This window comes from Megalops cyprinoides, chromosome 6 (genome assembly GCF_013368585.1).
Source record: "Megalops cyprinoides isolate fMegCyp1 chromosome 6, fMegCyp1.pri, whole genome shotgun sequence".
NCBI classification, from domain to species: Eukaryota; Metazoa; Chordata; class Actinopteri; order Elopiformes; family Megalopidae; genus Megalops; species Megalops cyprinoides.
In genome coordinates, this window is record NC_050588.1 from 33,875,230 (window position 1) to 33,895,077 (window position 19,848).

A 19,848-nucleotide genomic window follows, 5' to 3' on the forward strand; every position below is an offset into this window, starting at 1 on the left:
GTTATTTCTTCAGGTTTATGTGTTCATTGTAAAATTGCCTGATAAAAAAAGAAAATGTGATAAAATCATCGAGACCGTATGAATAATCTGAATATAAATAAACTAAGATCGCGTGTCGCAACACTGTGGAGTGAGAGAGGTGGCGAATAAGTTAATTTGTAACTACTACAGTAATCTCAAGAAGTGCTTCCGAAGAAAACGCAGGTCTGATTAAGGCTCGCCGGAGAAATCAATGGAGGGGATATCAGGTGTACATCGCGAATGCTAACACTGTTGTTTGTGGAGGTAGATTGTATAAACGTAAGTAGCCCATTCGTTGTTAAAGAGGACTGAGTGTACTTTGTGATTATACAACAAAAGCGGGATTAACTGCTAAATGGTATTGAAATATATACGTGAATTCCTAATAATACACTTGTTTCCTTTCAGCCACGTGTGGATATTAGTATATGCCCTCATATTTTGAAAGGCTATCCGATATCGCATCTCAGTTTTGTAGGGGAAATGTGATAGTGGAGCTTTAACAACGCACATGTTTATAATTTAAATCTGTTACGTTGCATGGCTAAAATTGGGAAAAAAAATACTGACACTAATGGCTCTTCGCCTTGTGTCGCAGTTCCAGCTAGTTATGGACTAGAGAACTCGCCGTGCTGAAACGATGGGGCTGTAAATGTCTCTGGTAACTTATTAAAGCTGTAAATGGCAAACATCTCCCACACAGATAGTACACTTGCGGAACGAGGAAAACCTGTGTTCCAGTGCAATACGAATAGTCTCCTTTAAGCTTTATTCTGTATGCCTATCCCGACTGCGAGAAACTTTATCAGCTAGGGCAAAATCGGCATTGAGTGCCGTCCGGAATATAGCACAGTAACCCACATAACGTCATAATTTATTTATTGATATGCAATATCTGAGACATTTTATTGGTTTATTGGTTGTCACAGAGTGACAGAGTATATAGACGGCTTCACGTGTCGACTAAGCTACCTTTGCACATTGCGTAATGCTGCGCCTACAGAGGGGAACCCTGGTTTCGAGTCGGTCCTGAAAGTGCCCCACATCTCTCTCGGTTCTCGTCTGTGCAGGGCATGCCAATCTCAGCATAGTTGAACCATCTGGAACTGATTGCTTAGGACTGGCAATAAAGTACACACAGAACAACTGACGTGTGAAATCAAGCAAGTTGCGTTTTAAGTAAACAAGTTTAAATCAGTGTATCTTTTGACGTACCATTACATCAAGACATACTTATTTGATATGGTAATGTTTAGTTGTGCCAATATTTTCATTAAAACATTTTCGTATTGGGTAAAATATGTTTAAAATTAATGTTTAATTAACATGTATCATGTCTTCACAGTTAAAGGTCTCAACTATTCCATTTTCCAACGCTTTGTGAAACATGCAAACTTTGCATAATCTTCAGCATTGCGGACAGCAGTGGGCCATGCACCATTGGAGATCAGTATGCCACATCCGTTTTGCACAGCTTGTGTGTGGTGAGCTGAATACCAGACTGTGCCATTCTGCTGTCCCACCAGTGAGCATGGTGGCTGTCAGCCCCACAACAGCTGCTCTCCTCAGCCCAAGCAGGAAATACAGAGCAAACGTTCACAAAAGTCAGATGCCCCCTTCTGAGATTAACCGTATTTTAAAATCGAACGAGTACAGTTTCAACGTTAACGGGTACGACGGAAGAAACGTCAGCTCGGTGCTAAGGTTCGACAGCAACCTCCTGGCGGCCAACTCGCCCAGCGAAGACCGCAGGAGCGCCGCCACCTGTCTGCAGAGCAGAGGCATGATGTTCGGGGTTTTTGACGGGCACGCGGGCCACGCCTGTGCGCAGGCCGTCAGTGAGAGGCTCTTCTACTACATAGCCGTCTCCCTGCTCCCGCTGAAGACGCTGGTGGACATCGAGGACGCGGTGGACAACGAGCGTCCCGTGCTCCCCATTTTGCAGTGGCACAAGCACCCCAACGACTACGTCAGCACGGACTCCGGGAAGCTGTACTTCAACAGCCTGCGGACATACTGGCAGGAGCTGATCGACTTGGCGGAGGATGAGGACAAGGACATCCAGGCCGCCCTGGTGAACGCGTTCAAGAGGCTGGACAACGACATTTCGCTGGAGGCGCAGGTGGACTTTGGGGACCCCTTCTCGCATTACACTCCGTTCAGAGTCGCACTGTCGGGGTGCACCGCTTGCGTCGCCCATGTGGATGGATCTGACTTGCACGTTGCTAACCTCGGGGACAGCAGGGCCGTGCTCGGGATTCAGCAAGACGACGGCAGCTGGTCTGCTATGACCATTAGCAATGACCACAACGCGCAGAACCCGGACGAGGTGCAGCGGATCCGCTCAGAGCACCCGGCCTCCGAAAAGAAGACGGTGGTCAAACACGACAGGCTGCTGGGTCTTCTCATGCCCTTCAGAGCTTTTGGGGACGTCAAGTTCAAGTGGAGCAGCGAGCTCTTGAATCGTGTGTGTGAGACACGCTCAGAGATTCTGTCGGGTAACGAGCACGCTAAAATGCTTCCGCCAAATTATCACACACCCCCGTATCTCATAGCGGAGCCCGAGGTCACCCATCACAAGCTCCGACCTCAAGACAAGTTCCTCGTCCTAGCCACAGATGGCCTGTGGGAACTGATGCATAGGCAGAGTGTTGTGCAGGTCATAGGAGAACACCTGACTGGAATGTACTGGCAGAAACCAGTCTCTGGACTCTCCTTCACCTTGGGACAGATGCACAGGTTGCTTTTGGAGAGGAAAGCTAGGTCCCTCTCAGCCCTTGAAGATGATAACTCTGCTACATATCTGTTGCGCCATGCTTTGGGAGGTGACGGTTTTGGCACTGTGGATCCCAGGCGCTTGTCCAAGATTCTGAACCTTCCTCAAGAGCTGGCAAGAATGTACAGAGATGATATTACAATTATAGTAATCCATTTAAACAGCCCTGTCATTGAAGCAAATCACAAGGCAAACATTACCGAGGCAGCATAAGTAATTATCACTATCTACTGCAATAATCTATAATCCAGATTTAAGAACGCCTTGACACAAGTAAATTAATTCCATTGCTACATAAAATATATTCCATGCATCTTGAATCTCATCATAATGTAAAACACTGTTCGATGTACTTAGACATGTACTCAGCTGATTTTTGTTCTACAATGCCGGTATACATTGAGCTGGGAAGTTTCAAACAGTCTCTGCGAGTCTGTTGGTGTTCCTTTTTCATTATTGTTCACATTGACATTTTAACAGATGGCATTAGTGACAAAATGACCAGGTACTTCTCTGGGGTTTGGCATTTCATTTCATACTACAGACTTTAAAATTTGCCTTGTCAAAGGCTTTTATTCATGGCTAACAGTCATATTTTGCCTTTTGCCCTTGAAACAGTTTTAATATATGAACAGATTCAGCGTGTCCTAGGGGCTGTTTCACAAAGCCACGTTTTTGAAAATGATAAAATTCCAGAAGTTGGCAATGAGACAAGGCTTTCTTTGTTACAATGACAACACACCAGGAAGTTAAGATAAGCATAACATGGTTGCTAAATCCATGTCTGCCCTAATTCATTCAGATAATTCCTGTTCTAAAAAACTGTCTTCAATTTTATAGATATCCCACCAATGCTATAACCATTTAAAAAAGTGTCATTCAATTGATATCATTTGGATAGTTTAATACCCCACTGCTGGGATCAGGAACTAACACAAAAACACGCACCATATTTAGCAACTGTATTTGAAAGCCAATAGCGGATGATGTAACAATTAGCCAGTATGTCTACAATGTTGCAGTGTACACATAAACCTTCTTTGGTTCACTAGACAAGTTACTTTGTCAGTTCATTGTATTTATAATATTGTCAGTATCTAGTTTTCAGCCAGACGTGTTGTTCTAAAGGTACAGTTGTACAGTCTGAGTATTCTACATTTGGAAAGGTCCAATTTAATATTTGACAGCTCTATATTTAATACACTTTTTATGGAAGAACTGTAGTGTCAGTGGTATGTTAATATTAAGTTGTTACTCAACATATTTTGGGAAAGTTTGTTCCTTTGACACATTTGAGGCTGCTGTCTCCATTAAGCTTAGCTTTTCAGTTACATATCATTGGGCCCATTGCACAAATAATTTCAAAAAGCAATTAATGTATGCATGTCCTGTTGAAATATTCTGTAATTCCACAACAGTCCAAAAACGCTTTGTCCTGTTCCGTCTCCTATCCATGAGCAGTTTCAAGCTGCAAAACACTTAAAAGACCAAAATGCAAGAGGGAAGCTACTTGAAAATGAAAGGAGATCACTCTAGCTAATCAAGAAACCCTGACATTGGTCATTTATTAAGATCTGAGATATGCTACCATTAATTCATAAGACCAGGGAGTCTATTTGCCACCATTTAACACCCGAATACTCAAAAATACCATCAGTGTAGGCCCAGAAAGGAGAACAAATTAACTACATTGACCACAACAGTAACTTTATTTGAAATAAATTTTAATCAAGAATTCTTTACAAAACCAAATCTTGATTACAAAACATATACTTAAATACCAAGTGGTCTCCAAATTAAAACAAATTAATAGTCAATTAGATTTCAGAGCTCATAGAGCTGAAAACATTGAATATGCAGATGGACAGGTAAAATTACAATGTTTGCTCTCCTCAAAAAGATCAAAATATGATTTTTGGTTGTTTGAAGGCATCTCAATTCTACACTCTCAGTGAAAAACATTTCAAGTGTATGTACAAAAAAATTTTACAAGAGATGATAAAATGGCCCATGGTTAAAGACCAACAGGCAAGCTGTACATAAAACTAGTCCCTTTATTATGCATGTGTAAACTTCACGCACAATGTCTAAATCATGTTCAGATGTGGTAACACAAATGAAGCCCAGTATCTAACTGCCAACTCCTTTTTAGGAGAGGCCTACACAAAATGACATGTAGTGGAAAGAGAGGCTGTATTCTCCAGAAGACATGGAAAAAACAAAAGGACAAGTGTGCCAGAATTTGCTACTCAGGTTTGGAGAGCTGATCCTAGATCAGTAAGATGTCCAAGTGTCAAAATAAATGAGAAACAGGCTTCCAAGTATGTACAATCCAAAAAACGGGCATTCAGTCTAATGGATTTCTCGCTTTACTGAATCATCGGCGAGAAGGCATCAGAAGCTGAGTAGCCACCACCGAGTCCGGGAAAAGATTGTGGTACGTTGGGAGAGGAACGTATGCAGCTGTGATCATTTTACCTGTGGAAACAAAGTTTAATCATTTTTTCCATGTTTTAAAAAGTATGCATCCAAAACAGACCATGTGGTTTCATTTAAAATCAGCAACCACTGGGTAACAGAGTACAGTGTCATACCTGCAAACCATCTTCCATGTAGTGCATTCACGGCAGCCATGGCAGCAGGAATGGTTGGACACTTCACATACACATTGCCCTGAAATGGGAACGTAATTTTAGCATGGAAAAGCATATAAACATAGGAGAGGAGTCTTTACATGGTATAAAAAAATTCTTACTTGAGCTGAATTCTTGTCCACATATATGTGTACAACCCCGCCATGTTTGTTGCATTCTTCGATGACATCATCTTGAATTTCCACATCCCAGCCAGGGTCAACTTCCCTGTAAAAATAAGTTACATTTGCTCAGCACCGAACAGGGTGACAATCAACATGTTCTCCTGGATGCAAAAGTTCATTCTCTTGGAGCAAATGGTCCGCCATTCAGTGATAAATAACTGCAACGTGACCTATACGTTTGTGTCCATTTTCATAATCAACCGGGCAACAGCATATAATCTTGAACTGAGTGGGGTTGTAATAACACACACATTTTGGAGACATGTTGTGGTAAAATAACAAGGGCTTCATTTCAATACTTACGACTGAGGATTGAACATATTCGACAGCTGGAAGCAATGCGTAGCAATCGGTTGTGTTGGTAGATTCAGAGGAGTGTTCACATTCATATTCAGGTTCAAGTTCAACGCAGGGTTGATGGCAGCTGCTGAGAAAGAGAGACATTTTCATTATTAATGTGGACTGCAGAATAAAAGGACCTCTAAACTTTCTTTAAGTAACTGTGCCACTGCTCATACGAGTTTTGACTCAGGTGCTCTTCATTGTCCCAACACTGCCTGCTGCATATGACCTGCTGAAGCTGCATAACAAATTCCAACCTGAGCTTGTTAAACTATGAAAATTAGGCACCTAAGCAGTCCGAAGGTGTCATATGGTAAAAACTAATTAGTACTTTAGACTTTATACCTTAGTACTTAAGTATAACGCTTTAGACTAAAAAAAAAAATCTTTAAACTCAAAGGTACTTCACATGCGTTAGATACAAATTACATTCACCTTCAGGGGGCTGAGTCAACCTTGCTTGTAAATCTATGGATTAGAAGGAAAAAAATAATTACCACGTGCACTTCATTTGTGTGACAACTAACATAACGAGGCTGGAAAGGATGGAATGACAGTGCAACATGGATGGATGTTTACATTTTCTCTACTTCAATTAAACAAAAAACAAGCAGGGCCTGAGTGAAAGGTGCACTGACCAGAATACTTATTGTTTATTGAATTAACTATTTAATAAGGAAGAACCTAATGGACTGCCTAAGGGTATCCTGAAGTCAAAAAACAAAGCGGTGTGAAAACTGAATAAGCAGAGAAAAACGTATTCAGACAGGTCAGTGATGCTGCCTAGAGCAGATCTATCATTTAATACCAATATCATTTAATAGACTGCAGGAACAACAGGTGGACAACAGGTTGATTCAATTTCGTTTTAAGACAGCAATCGAACGGCCAAACACTCTCCAGAACACGTGTCAGTATTTCACTTCTGGTAGTTTCAGAAGCCAACAACATATGGCTAGCTAGCTTCTACAGATCTTTGCAGATAAAGGGAAAATTGTAAGGACCAGCTAAAAACAATGAAAACTTGGCTGGTAATAACAAAGCTAGTAATTTAGCTAGCTTGCTAAGCATGAACAGACTCCCCACTGATCCAAGACAACACAGAATGTGTCATATGGAGTTTACCTTACATACACTGGTTTGAATAAAACTTGCAAATAAATACAATGACATCAACAATTTCAGGCATCACACTTTCTGCAGAATCGTAAGACTGTCATTGTTAGAATCGAATGACATGACAAGAACATAACAAATGCTTGGAAGCTAGCCAAGTTACCTACTGAGCTACAGTACGTGAACACAGCTTCAGTTATGTGACCACGTTTATTGCCCAGTCAACCAAAAGCTCAATTAAAGACAGGATTTTATTAGCTGGCTGTTACTTACTTCCAAGCTTTGTTCATACAAACATATTTGCTGACAAAAATAGATGTTCTACACTTCACCAACCAATCACTTTGTGGCATTTGTAGTGTGCAAATATCTAATGTCCACCAGCCCTCAATTTAATTATAGCACCAAAAACAAGAACAAAAAAATAAATAAAACACATGATTTGGTCTGACACAGGTACAATCTTGGTCATATGGAAGAAGCTGATTGATAAAAATTAATTGCCAAATTGATTAGTTAGACAATCAATTTGGCAATGATCAGAAATTTTTACCCTCGAGGTTTGACTGTGAATCATGCCAAAACTTGATACAAACAAACAGGGCTATTAGCTTGCGGGCAACTTGCCACCTCTTACCACGAAGGCTCTAGCCTGGCTCTTCCCATCACTGTCTACCAAGTGCCTGATCCCCAACAAAAAGTAGTTAATCAAATTGGACACTACCACTGCCAGGCTCACAAACTACATCAGTGTTGCACTTGCAACACTGCATGCAACCTAGAGGTGACAGTATTCCTTTGGCATTACATGTCCCACAATAACATTTGAAACCCTACTCTCTTATTCCCCTTACCATCTAATTTGTGTAAAAATATAACAGTGATGACATAATGAGATATGATTATGTGCTACAATGGAATCCTCCAGCAGGAACGGGAGATGAGCACTTATGCCACACCGTGAAACTCATGACATGTCACAGATGACCCACACCCAACAAGCACAGTACAGATAGCAGGCAATGTCTTATGTAACTTGTGCTTAATTACCAGTTACAGCTGCCATGGCACCAAAAGGAATTGATCCACTCATTTGTAGGGCTTGCTGGGCTGCTGGGGGAATCTGTAAACCAGTGCCTAAGAAAGAAAGAAAAAGAAACATTTAATCAATCAGGCTACACATCCATTTCCCTGTATTCACAAAAACATACAACACGCATTCACATAGTTACAAAGACACACAAGCATTCCCTTTTCAGACAATAACCAGACCTGAGCACGAAAAACCCTCTAGAAGAGCTGCCCCTCCATTTTCATAAATCTGACAACCTACTGCGTGCATGTGACAGTCATACTGCAGGATACAGCTGGCAAAGGCCAGGATAACAAGATGTTCATTCAGCCTTAATCACCTTCAGCAAGCCTGGCCATGAGTTGCAGACGGCCAGTTGTTCCCAGGTCAATGCCGGTCCTCTCCAGCTCGTCGCTGTCCAAGAAGGAGCTGGCAGTGGAAGCGTCTGTGCGTTCTGTAACATGTCCCACTTTCATCGGCCGGCCGGCCAGCTCAAATCCGTTCAGCTGTTCCAGTGCCTTTTTAGCACATTCTGCATCTGAAAACTGCAAAAAAAGAGGGACCATTTCAACTCCATTCTGCAGTGCTGCATGAAAAAATGACGTGAAACTTTACATGTGATGTAACACCATGACTCAACTTACTGTTATAAAGCCGTATCCTTTGGATCTTCCAGTCTCACTGTCCATCATGAGCTGAATACTTTCGATCTGAAAGCACAGAAAATTTCAAATAATTATAAGCAAAATGCTGTCTCATGTGATTCAAAGGAAAATTCAGTATGGTGTATCAACAGCCATAAGAGAAAAAATACCAAAATACTGTGTAAAAATGTTCCTTACCCTTCCAAAAGGCTCAAAGATTCCTCGGAGCATATCTTCTGTGATATTGAAATGTAAGGAGCCAACATACAGCCGCATTGGTCCAGAATTGCCCTTTTGTAAGTTGTTGGCCATCGCAGCAGCCCTGTTCTTTTCAGCCTTTAATTAAAAACAAAAATCACGCTGTCAATCATCTGCTTAATGTCTCAAACACAGTTTACACATCCTGAATGAGATCACTAAATGCAAATCCTGTGGTCTTACCTGTGAAGCCTGGACAATGATGGGCACCCCCAGGAGTCTTTGCCCAGTCAAGCCAATTGCCAATGGCACTGAATTTGCTTCAACAAACTCAATGTAAGCAATCCCCTTTGACCGTCTGGAGTTCCTGTCTGAAATCATTCTCACATCTCTCACCTAAAGGAGAAAAAAAAAAGCTTAGTACATTTTTTATATGCTTTGGGAAGTGCCAAGAGATTACACCAGCACACTGCCTAGCCACTACTTTACAAAGCAATACGACACATCAATAATTAATGCAACTATGAGAAGCACTCCTTAGCACTGTAGAGCTTAATAGCAACTCGGAGTAATAAATTCAACTACTAGTACACCATATTTTCCTATTCTAAAAAAATCAGCGACCAATACTGTGCTGATGTGCAATAACTAAAATTAACTTTTAAAATTAACACACGTTAATATGGCTGTATCTGCTGGCACACTACAGAACTAACATTATGGAAGGAGCCAGAATGAAATTTTAGGTGCAAACGCTTAAACAACTGACCTTTCCCACTGCTGAAAAGAACTCCTCCAGATCGCGAGGTCTGATTCTGGCTGCCAGCTGCATGCAGAACACTGTACGCGCATCCCTCTCTTCGGGTGTCAAGTTGTCAATGGGCTCCCTTAAATAAAGTGAAGGAACATAAGCTTTAGGGACCTCCTGTACGATATGATCATCAAAAGCAACACGGCTACCTTTGCAGGATTAGGATCTTTAACTGTGGATAGGTGTAGTACAGACAGCACATTTCAGGCGTGGGTTGAAGGTTGGGATGAAATCAAGTGCTCAAGTGAAAATACAGTCACTCACAGAGCTCTACACTGACAGGTTATTTTACACAGTGAAGCCAACTGCAGATCAGGCTAAAATAGCAAGGACATGTGGGCATATTGCTTTTCAATGTCCGGTCATTCGAGTACTCCAGTGACATGACTGAATGAGAGCGGGGGATGTTAGCAGATACTGGGTCATCTTACACTTTACACCGCCTCTTTAGAAAAAGTAATAATGTTGTATGTAACTCACCTCACTGGGCTCTTATCTTTCTTAAAAGGACTCCGGCTTCTGGAACGTCTTCGACTGTAAAAGTTTTTAAAAACAGCATTAGTATTAATTGATGGCAAAGAAGTATAATCTGGCCTAGCGCCACACACTGAACAAGCAACTACCCACACAAATGACAAAAAATAGTATAATAAAAACCTTTGTTTGATGGCTGGTGGTGGGCCAATCTTCCCCCTGGAACCACCGTTAAATTTCGGCCCAGAACTGCGATTAAAAACAAGGTTCATCTCAGTATCTACGACTACTACGGATCTACTCAGGGTGATGTGGAGGGTGGGGTGGAGCTAGGGTGGAGCGACCACGCACTGCAAGCTGCTCTCCAGTAGCCAATGAAGTCCAAGCCGCTTGCCTACACCTCAGATTCTGCTTTTTTGAGGCGGGTTTCAGAAAACTCCACAGCCTCCATTCTCTCCCGTATAGGCCACACATACAGTTGAGGGTCTGGTTAGATGGCCCTTCAACCACCCACAAAATCTGGACAAAATGGCTTTTATTTAACACCCAGGCTCTGATCCAGACTCAAGGTGGGTGCGACTACGTTCACATCTCTATGTCTCGTGACAGCCTTGCAGAACAAAGCGCGCTGGACCACAGACAGGAACGCTAGACGTGACGGAAGAAATGTAGCACGTACAAGGGGCTCTTGCGGGCTTTGTACCGGCCGCCGCGTTCTCGGCTGCGTGACCGGCTGCGGCGCCTCTCTCTGCTGCGACTGCGCTTTCTCTCCCTGCTCCTGCTCTTCTTCCTGTCCCGGCTTCTCTTGCGCTCCCGACTCCTGCTTCTGCGCTTGTCGCGGCTCCGGCTGCGACTCTTACTCCGCTTTTTCCTTCACAAAACAAAACACGGTTGCACACAGACTGGGAGGTGAAAGGATGTGGCGGCGCTACATGACCGCTTTATGGGACAGAAAGACTTCAATTCATTGATAGTTTAATGAAAGCATTAAATAAAACTATGTCCAAACTTTGTCCTGGGCAGCCTCTGGGTTTTGCTCAAAACAAACAAACAATCATCATTTTCCATATGTAACATGCTGTATACCTTAAGCATTTACAACAACTGTGTGTGTGCATGAGTACACACATACTTTGCACTGTTGTTACTGAATTTGTCCTTTATGCTACTGAAAGGCTAAACTTCAGCTGAAATATTTAAAAGTTTTAAAATCACTGGAAATGATTTCCAGCCATCTTCAACCACCCCCCCCACAGTTCCCCTACTTTTCAGTATCATTTTACTTTATCTGTAGTATTTCCATAAAAAAAATACAATTAATGTGATACGCTCCAAATCTGCTATATGGTGTGGTTCCTGAAACTAAATACCTGACTGCGGAAGACAAGGACAAAGAAAAGAGTAATCCAAACCTGCATCCATTTCAAGTCTGACTCATTACAAAAATATGGCTGCACCCAACCATCCCTAGCATCAAGTTTGAGCGGCCCTGCTCAGCGGCTTCACTTACTTCTTACTGCGTTCCTCGTGTCCATTGGCACTAGTAGGCTTGACCTCATCCTAAGCAGGGTTGATAGAAGAACATCATGAGGACGAAGAGGTAACATTTCAAGTCGTCAGGGTAAGGGGGATAGGAACAAGAGAAGATACAAATATAATCATTTAAAATGTATTCATAGAAAATAGGTTTGTCAAACTTCTACAACTGGGCCCTTTTTAAACCACTTGGCTCTCATTTCCCCTTTGTCTTCTTAATACATTCGTAAGCATAGTTAATTCATCCAAAAGTCAAGGTCTAGACGTGGTAAAATGCAAAATTTGGTACGCTATAGAAAGCCATGTTAAGTGAGTATTTGGTCAGCAACCCCTCCTGATCAGTACCAAGGCTATCTTTGCCTAAGACCAATGTGGCCATGCTAGCAGCCAGCCACTAATCGAGTTCCTGTGGTGGATGCCATTCCAGTGATCTTCACCCATTTTCGTTCGTGGACTGTAAGAGCTCGATGCCACCTCTGTCACACATCTCGCCCTGAAGCAAACAGGGATTCACACTGCTTAGTAATGTCGGCTCCCAAGAAATTCATGTAAAAAATAAAATCCACCAGTTCATCCTCATGAAACTCCCTAGTTCGTAGCCAGCTGCATGGAGATGACCCATGTTAACCACTGCTTTAATGGGGAACAGTACACCCATTGCTGAAAGAATTTACATTAAAAATGCACTTTCAATTGTGTTTATTGTTAAATATAAAGGCCAAAGTACTGCAAATACATTTCACTTGTGGGAAAGTGTAAAGAATATCAACTGGTGTTAAAGCATGCAAAATTACTTAGAGGCTGAAATACCCTGGATTCAAAGCTACTTTTAAACCATCACAATGTCAAGTCAAGGGTCAAGAGACAGTATTCACATTTTTACGAGTTTATTTTTACAAGTGATGCTGGCCCCTGGTGACTGCCAAAAACATCAGCAAGAGCAAATAACCACTTAATGGCCTCACTGCTTTGTTAAATAAAATATATAGCATTATGAGACAAAACTGAACCGGCTTAAGACATTTAACACATGTATCAGTCACAAATTCAGAGTAAAAGGCATGCATATAGATTTAATTTGTACAAAGTATAGATACACTCCATACCTGATCGATCTTTGCAGCACTAATTATGTGGTTTAAACAAAGGTCTATCCACTAATCAGGGAGTGGAAACAGTAATGGTATAAACTACCATCTCTACATAAAATTTGAATACTGTCTCCATGGTGTCTTTCCAGTTAAATGTGGTTTTCATCCACTGCGTTCACCCTGTTGCTACCAAACAGGAGCTTGGATGTTCAAAGATGAGGTTCTTTTTACCTAGGGGACCACAGTACATCAATACATTGCGCAATTACTACCTTTCTTTTTTGACAGTTCACACTGGAATTCATGGGAGTAGAGGTGAGATATCGTTAGGCAAGTCTACAAAAAGAGATAGATGGGCATTTATTCATAATTCTGAATTGAAACTACTGCATCACATCACAAAAACAAAAACATTAAAATCAGTTTTCCACAGGTAAATTACGGCTCTGGGGAGACGAGATGGTAACAGACCAGCAGATTCAAGTGTAGTGCATTAAAGCCACCCAAAGGTACTCCTTAAAACCACTCACCTTTTTATAAGGAGCCTCAAGCATAGCTTCAATATCAAAATCGTCCGCCATACTGCTGTTTAGCTGGAGGGAAAAAAAATAAGGATGTCAGTAAAGCAGAATTTGTTTAATGTTACTTTCAGACAGCTAAATGTACTGCTTCTATCATTAAAAGCTACGAAGATAAGAGAATAGCTATGGGTATAAGTGTGAAACTACAGTATTGATGAACCATAAACAGCAATCAAGAACGATGGCATTCTTGGCAATGTAAGGGTGAGAGTACAACTGCAACAAATCACTCAATATTTCTTGCAAACAATATTTACAATTAAAACCTCCGACGTGTACAAACGTTGCCATCACCAAAGAACATTCTGAATTAATAGCACTCGTATAAAGATATAGCATCACTTTCGCCCTTTGTCTGCGATGAATTTATTTGCTAAACAAAGCGTCCCTCGTCCTTTCGAAGTAGTTAATAGCTTTCAATTGTTCTTAAAATGGCTCCCAACTACAGTGCATGATCCATTATCGTTTATTTAGAACTTGCAACCCTTGATCGGTACCTAGTGTAAAAACAATATCGAGCCATGGTATACAGTGAATTGTCAAAACGAATTCCTCGTTCATCAGGTGTCTACAAACTTTACTTATCTGGGAAACAGGTGAAAACAACCAGTCTACCTACATTAGCTGACTGCAAGGTAAACGTACAACTCGCAGCACTCAGTCCTTCCTGATTTCTATTTACATTAGATGGCTAAATGTGTTTCGTTACCCGTGAGACAAGAACCCACAAAAGTAATTTGATAATCTGTTAACACGTAATTTGACTCAAAAGTACATAATATCCCACCAAAGCACCCAAATGCGTTGCGTTAGCCTCAGTTTAAATGGGCCACGGGTCGCGGACGGGCAATGAAGATGTAAACTAGTTAGTTAGATTATATATTTAGGTAGTTGTGAAGTAAATTCCAACCAGCTACCCAGTCGGAATCGTTTATTTTAACTGCTCCAATAACTAGCCAACTAGCCATCATCCCCACATTAACATTACCTCACTGTGAAAATGTGATTGTGTTTACTCCAATGGCTTCCACAACAATTTCGTCTCGGCGTACTCTTTTCACTAGGCCTCTCTTGACCTCCGTCTTTTTTCTTCCTTCTTCCACTTTCCAAACCGAAGAAATGCACCGTTAACTAAGTGCGACTCTAAACAAAACCATTCACACGAAGTTTCGCGATTCATAAAACCTCATCAATCACAGTGAGTGATTCAGGTAACTGAACTGAGTTTAACGACGAAATTCCCCTCCCACGTACGCGCCTCTGTGCCTCTCCGTCCCTGCGTTTCACCAAAATGGCGCCTGTTATGTTACGCGCGAGGGGTCTCCTAACCGACGGCGGAGGGGCTTCTCGCTGCGCGCTCCAAAGGAGAAAAAACCGCGAGATTTGCTGGTCGGACGAATAAACATAGATGTACGGGTTATAGATAACTATACATAAAGTCTCAAATAAAACCACAGATACTCTATGCACCACCCACACCAGCTCCATATTTCCGTAAAATACTTGATCACAAAAAAGACACTATAAATAGATCTTCTTTCCAAGAGAAACCAAGTCTTTCTTGGCTAAATTTACCTGACACAAACTGAATATGCACTGTTTCCTAAATTCTTTTGTGTAACTGCCCTGTATATCTATTCTTCCAAACATACCACAGCTTATGTATCAAATCCTAGGTGTCAAATGTGGAAAAACATCTGTTTTTGTTGTAAAAGCAATAGAATGGTCAAAAAATAAATTGTTAAAAGGGACTTTTGCTTCTGTTTGTGCACACAGCCCCCAAACTCTCACAGACCCTTTGTTTATAACCCACTTGAATCCTGCCCAAACCAGTTCTGCTGCTCCCCTTATCAGCAGGACCCCCACAGGTAACCCGAGGCACAGGCGCACCCCCAAGGACAGCCCCCAGGTCACCATTTGCCCTCTGACCTGTCCGTATCCTTTGGCCACCTATAGGAACCCCAGGGCCAAGGATTTTGGACAATATAAAAATAGTGATGACCTCCTCTACCTCAGTGCTGCACCAGTTTCTGTGGGGTGAAGAACGGGGGACACCAAACTCTTGGGGACAGATTGTTGTGTTGTTGTGTGCATCTATTCCAAAGAAACCACACCCACACACACACACACACACACAGTCAACCATGCAAACCCCTCAATAGAGCTCTGAACTGGAAACCTGACTCCTGTGTTCTGACAGACACACCACTGCGACAGCAACCTTCTCCTGAACCTAGTTCGCAGGTGAAACTGTCTCTTCAATTTCATAAATATTATATTCATTCTCACTTTATATGTAAGTACTATACGTTGATCATTCTTGTGCAGTAAGCTTCAGACAGGCTTCATTGGTTAAGTGGACCCTCAATGCAGTATTGTAATTAAGATAAGTGAACACATATTTTTATCTTTATGGGTGGTGGATAGACCGAACTGTCCCTAGGATTTGTCTTCAAAAAAGAAAGCCTTGTATTTAAGAAAAGAACATGATCCAACCCATGGTGCTTTACGATGCAAATTTCCTACGTGTCGCACATAACCAATACATGTTATAAATCTATGAATAAGTGTCACTTTTCTTCAATATGTTTTCTCCGATAAAAAGTGGAAATTCCTTTTATCCCAATATTAGCAATTGGAGGATGAAATGTGACTGTAATTGTAATTGAAATGCATGCATTTTTGGATATAATCAAGTCAAATTACCAACGTTACAAGTAGTTTTAATATAAAATTGCATGGACAAATTAATCAATGTAGATGCCCTAGATTCAGCTAGCACAACACTGTGAAACAAACTGTTATAATCCCTCTTCCATTCCATATATGCCATTGTCATTTGTAAACACAGATAATTTATTTTAAAACATTCAAAAATATTGTTACTGGAGTGAAACAGCATAAAATGAGGAATAATTAACACAAGGTTATTAACCTTGAATCATTCAGACCTGGAATGAAAATACCCCAGAAAACCCATGAGGAATGATATGGTACATGTTACATTACAGTCATTTACATTACATTAATGTAATGTATGTCATTGGAAATTTAACATGAAGATAATCTGTGGGCAGAAGTTACAATGTCATGGTGTTTTGTGGAGAAAATAACTAAATTCAAGTATTAAGTGAACTTATTTAAGAGAATATTTGTTGAGTGTTTGTTACTAACATTTTATGCATGAATCAGATTTCACTACCTGGCAGCCAAAATTTCAATAACCTAGACAGGATTTTTTTTTTTGGTAAAAGAAAAACTATACTTTTTCAAGGCACTAAAACAAACAGTTTTTTCATAACCTAGTTATGTGTGCAGATAATTTAAACCAAAATCCAAATAATCCAGCAGCAAGCATACACTTGCACTTGTTGTAGTTTGGTCTTAAAACCTTTTATGGATTTGATTATAAAGCGCATAAAACAACTTCATCTGTAGAAACTCAGTGGCATAATATACTGAATTAAAATTTTACAAGAAGAATGTATTCTAGGTGAGTTTTTTTGTAGTGTAACCATAGCTCACAGACCAAATGTAAACTGTCGACAGTAAGTATTATGTCCACTAGAGGGACCTGTATTTATACAAATTTGTATACAATCCTGGACTTCAAATAAAACCTATTGCATCACACACACACACACACTCACAAGTGATATATACCAAGGCACTATTTCTCAGGCAATGGCCTGTGAGCATTTTTTTTTGTTGAATTTTCTTGTACACACACACACACACACACACACACACACACAAAACTTCCTACGTTTGATTGATTCATTCACGAATAGGAAATTATTTCTCACTGACCTGTATATAGAGATTGACTTAGAAAATGGCACTCTACAGTACATCATGTACAGTACAGTACATCAGTAGTACATTCCAGTACTACTCATACATCATGTCCTTTCCACCTGTGTGTAAGTTATTTCCATAGCAACACTGATTGAAAACACTGATTGGCCAGAAAGAAACAAATATAGCAGCATAAAAGGTGGGCAGAATAGTTGCATTGTCTCTTACACACTTTTAAACTTCCATCTGTATTTCTCTTCCTGTGAAGAACAGACCCTTTACTTCTCCTGCACAAGTAACGTTGTTTAGTATTTTGCGGTTCATGTTTTGTGCCCCATGACCTTTTGTTTAATTGGATCCCACTCAAATTCTGAAGACACAAACATTTAGTCCTCGATTCCATCACATATTTTGTACAGCAAAGAAGAATTTCCTTTAATTGAAAACAAATTTTCCGTTGCTGAACAAGCACAGGGCTCCGAGCCGTGGCCTCTCTCCAAAGGCTGCATCTGGAAAGGCTGCTGAAACATACTTTCTCTACATTTATTTCTGTTCTTCACAAACATATTCTGGCAAATTTGTTAGGTTATTACAGCTTTCCACTTCAGGATTGTAAAGACCAGGACCTGCGTGTCGGTCAATAGAAAGAAAGCAATTTTAAATAAGTGTCCTGGCTGAACTCAAACCTATCCAGCTGCTCAGAGGAAGGCTGGAGTTTGGGTGGGAAGCTCACGATGCATGTGGTTTTTTCGCCAAGCTTATCTAATCCGCACTTCCTGGACATAATGTCTCAATAGTACTGAGCGAACAATATTTAACTGATGATGAATGACGACATGTAAAACACAGTATGCACTTTCATTAAGAGCATGTATTTGATTTATGCACTTTTAACCAATGATTTACAAAATAATGTATTGTTAAACAGTTCATTGTAAAATAAGTGTTTTGCGATACTGCAGGATTCAACTTCCAATAATGAAGTAGGTTTCCTGACAACAGGTTCTCATACATGGGTAATCACCTATCTCATTGCCTTATGAAATGAATACCAAATAATAGGGGGAAAGTGAGATCTTTCTGAGATCTGTCACAATGTTTTACATTTGCAGGTCAGAAGATTTCATTCACTGTGCCTCAGCTCTCCTGCATGAGAACAGTGGTTGTCACGGTGAGACGAACATAACATATCCAATTGCCATTCCAAAATAGGTCTGCACATTGACGAAAGGACATATTAAAACAACAATATTAATAAATAAAAAATAAAAACTGTGAGAAATGAAAGAGTTTTCTTTAATTAATTTAGCTGCCTTGATCATACCAGTCTGCTGGTTGTCTTCAGGTTGACTGGGATGAGTCATCGCTGGAGATGCAAATAATCAATGGCACCTCTTCACCACAGCAATGAGAGAACCACACTTCAGCTAACCAGAGGGTTAATGGTGGCAATTGTAAGTGTTGAATATGACAGTGTTAAAATGTATATTTGGATCTTATACTCTCACCTCGTCACGGATCATTTCTATGTTGCTGTCCCACGATGCATCACGATGTGGACGGATGCAGCACATTTTCTTTTACTGTGTTCAAGGTCCATTATTCGAGCTGTCCACAGGAAATACTTTCCCTCATTATAAAGAATGCAGCTCCTACATCCACTGTCATGGTCACTGATTCTGCAAACGTTTCCTATATTGCTATGGCAATAAATAGGGCCCTTTGAACATGGGAATTATTTTTAACACAAAGCCATAATTGTGAGTGAGACATTGAAGCCTCCTGAACATCATTCGGGCTCCGTTCAATGTCTCTTATTGAAAGCTTGCACAGCGTCCAAGGCTGTTTGGAGGAAGGCGATCTGCTTGTGAGCTCCATGTAATTCTACCTCAGTGAGGAATAAGATGAGTAGAGATGCAAGCATCAGTGTTCAGTAAAGGGTATATGGCATCATGTGACACATTAGAGGGGTAGCTGAATTATGATTGTTCCCTCCTTGGGTCCTGTTGGTAAAACCCTCACCAGCTAATCCTAATTTGGGCTCATTTATCTGATTTGTGTGAAGGATTACAAATTCTTGGTATAATTACAATGCTAGTTACTCTGAGGCTAAGATTACTATCAATGGGCAGCACACCAGAAGGGAGGATTAGTGTTCCGCACACAGAAAAGTTGTAATGTAAGGGTTGTGCCCTCTGGTGTAATTGTATCCTTTTAGGTCGTTCAGACAGCCTGAATTACGCTTGGGAGGCTGCCATGTGCTTTTAGTATTTAAAAGGCAATTCCTCGATGAGTGGATTCGAATGCCTTGGTGAATACAATGAGAACTAATGACATGATCAAGGTTCTTAAGTTTCATCCCCCTCGGAGAGTCACCTGAGAGCCAGGAAGTGGATAGTTGTGGGCCTGGAGGTCTGAAATCCATTTCGGCTCTGTAGCTGGAGTGGGCCGACATGAGTCTGAGTGTGTGGAGAGGCATTCAGTGGGATACCTTCTCAAGGGAAGGCTTCCCTCCTGTACTTGTAACATGTGCTGATCCTGTGCTGTCCATTGGAGTTTTAACGCAAATA

The 19,848-nt window shown here is 41.0% G+C and overlaps 2 protein-coding genes across 8 annotated transcripts; one reads left to right on the forward strand and one right to left on the reverse strand.

The window, feature by feature from the left end:
• The first annotated feature begins 1,372 nt into the window (after positions 1-1,372).
• Positions 1,373-3,010, forward strand: si:ch211-15p9.2 (uncharacterized protein LOC562650 homolog). The gene has a single exon (XM_036531790.1). The coding sequence runs from the start codon at positions 1,409-1,411 to the stop codon at positions 3,008-3,010; it is 1,602 nt and encodes a 533-aa protein (XP_036387683.1). The 5' UTR covers positions 1,373-1,408.
• A 1,577-nt stretch (positions 3,011-4,587) lies between these two features.
• On the reverse strand, positions 4,588-14,772 carry rbm39a (RNA binding motif protein 39a). Of its 7 annotated transcripts, XM_036530586.1 has the most exons (18): positions 14,469-14,772; positions 13,430-13,492; positions 13,172-13,235; positions 11,783-11,832; positions 10,952-11,143; positions 10,456-10,521; positions 10,279-10,332; positions 9,757-9,874; positions 9,231-9,383; positions 8,988-9,125; positions 8,790-8,855; positions 8,486-8,690; positions 8,124-8,210; positions 6,393-6,425; positions 5,919-6,042; positions 5,553-5,658; positions 5,392-5,470; positions 4,588-5,275 (listed from the first exon to the last, which is right to left on the reverse strand). In XM_036530586.1, exons 3-18 carry the CDS (start codon positions 13,202-13,204, stop codon positions 5,175-5,177), a joined length of 1,605 nt encoding a protein of 534 aa, XP_036386479.1. In that variant the 5' UTR covers positions 13,205-13,235; positions 13,430-13,492; positions 14,469-14,772; the 3' UTR covers positions 4,588-5,174. The 7 variants fall into 7 exon arrangements, with proteins under 7 accessions (XP_036386479.1, XP_036386477.1, XP_036386476.1 ...); XM_036530584.1 differs by lacking the exon at positions 13,172-13,235 and having other exon boundaries at positions 5,919-6,039; XM_036530583.1 differs by lacking the exon at positions 13,172-13,235.
• Between the last annotated feature and the right edge of the window lie 5,076 nt (positions 14,773-19,848).

Coding starts and splice junctions, on each gene's coding strand:
- rbm39a (XM_036530583.1), bottom strand. CDS start 13,480: ATGGCGGACGATTTTGATATTGAAGCTATGCTTGAGGCTCCTTATAAA. Junction 8,856..8,987: donor TCTTTGAGCCTTTTGGAAGG/GTAAGGAACATT, acceptor CTGTGCTTTCAG/ATCGAAAGTATTCAGCTCAT. Junction 8,691..8,789: donor AAGGATACGGCTTTATAACA/GTAAGTTGAGTC, acceptor CTTTTTTTGCAG/TTTTCAGATGCAGAATGTGC.
- si:ch211-15p9.2 (XM_036531790.1), top strand. CDS start 1,409: ATGCAAACTTTGCATAATCTTCAGCATTGCGGACAGCAGTGGGCCATG.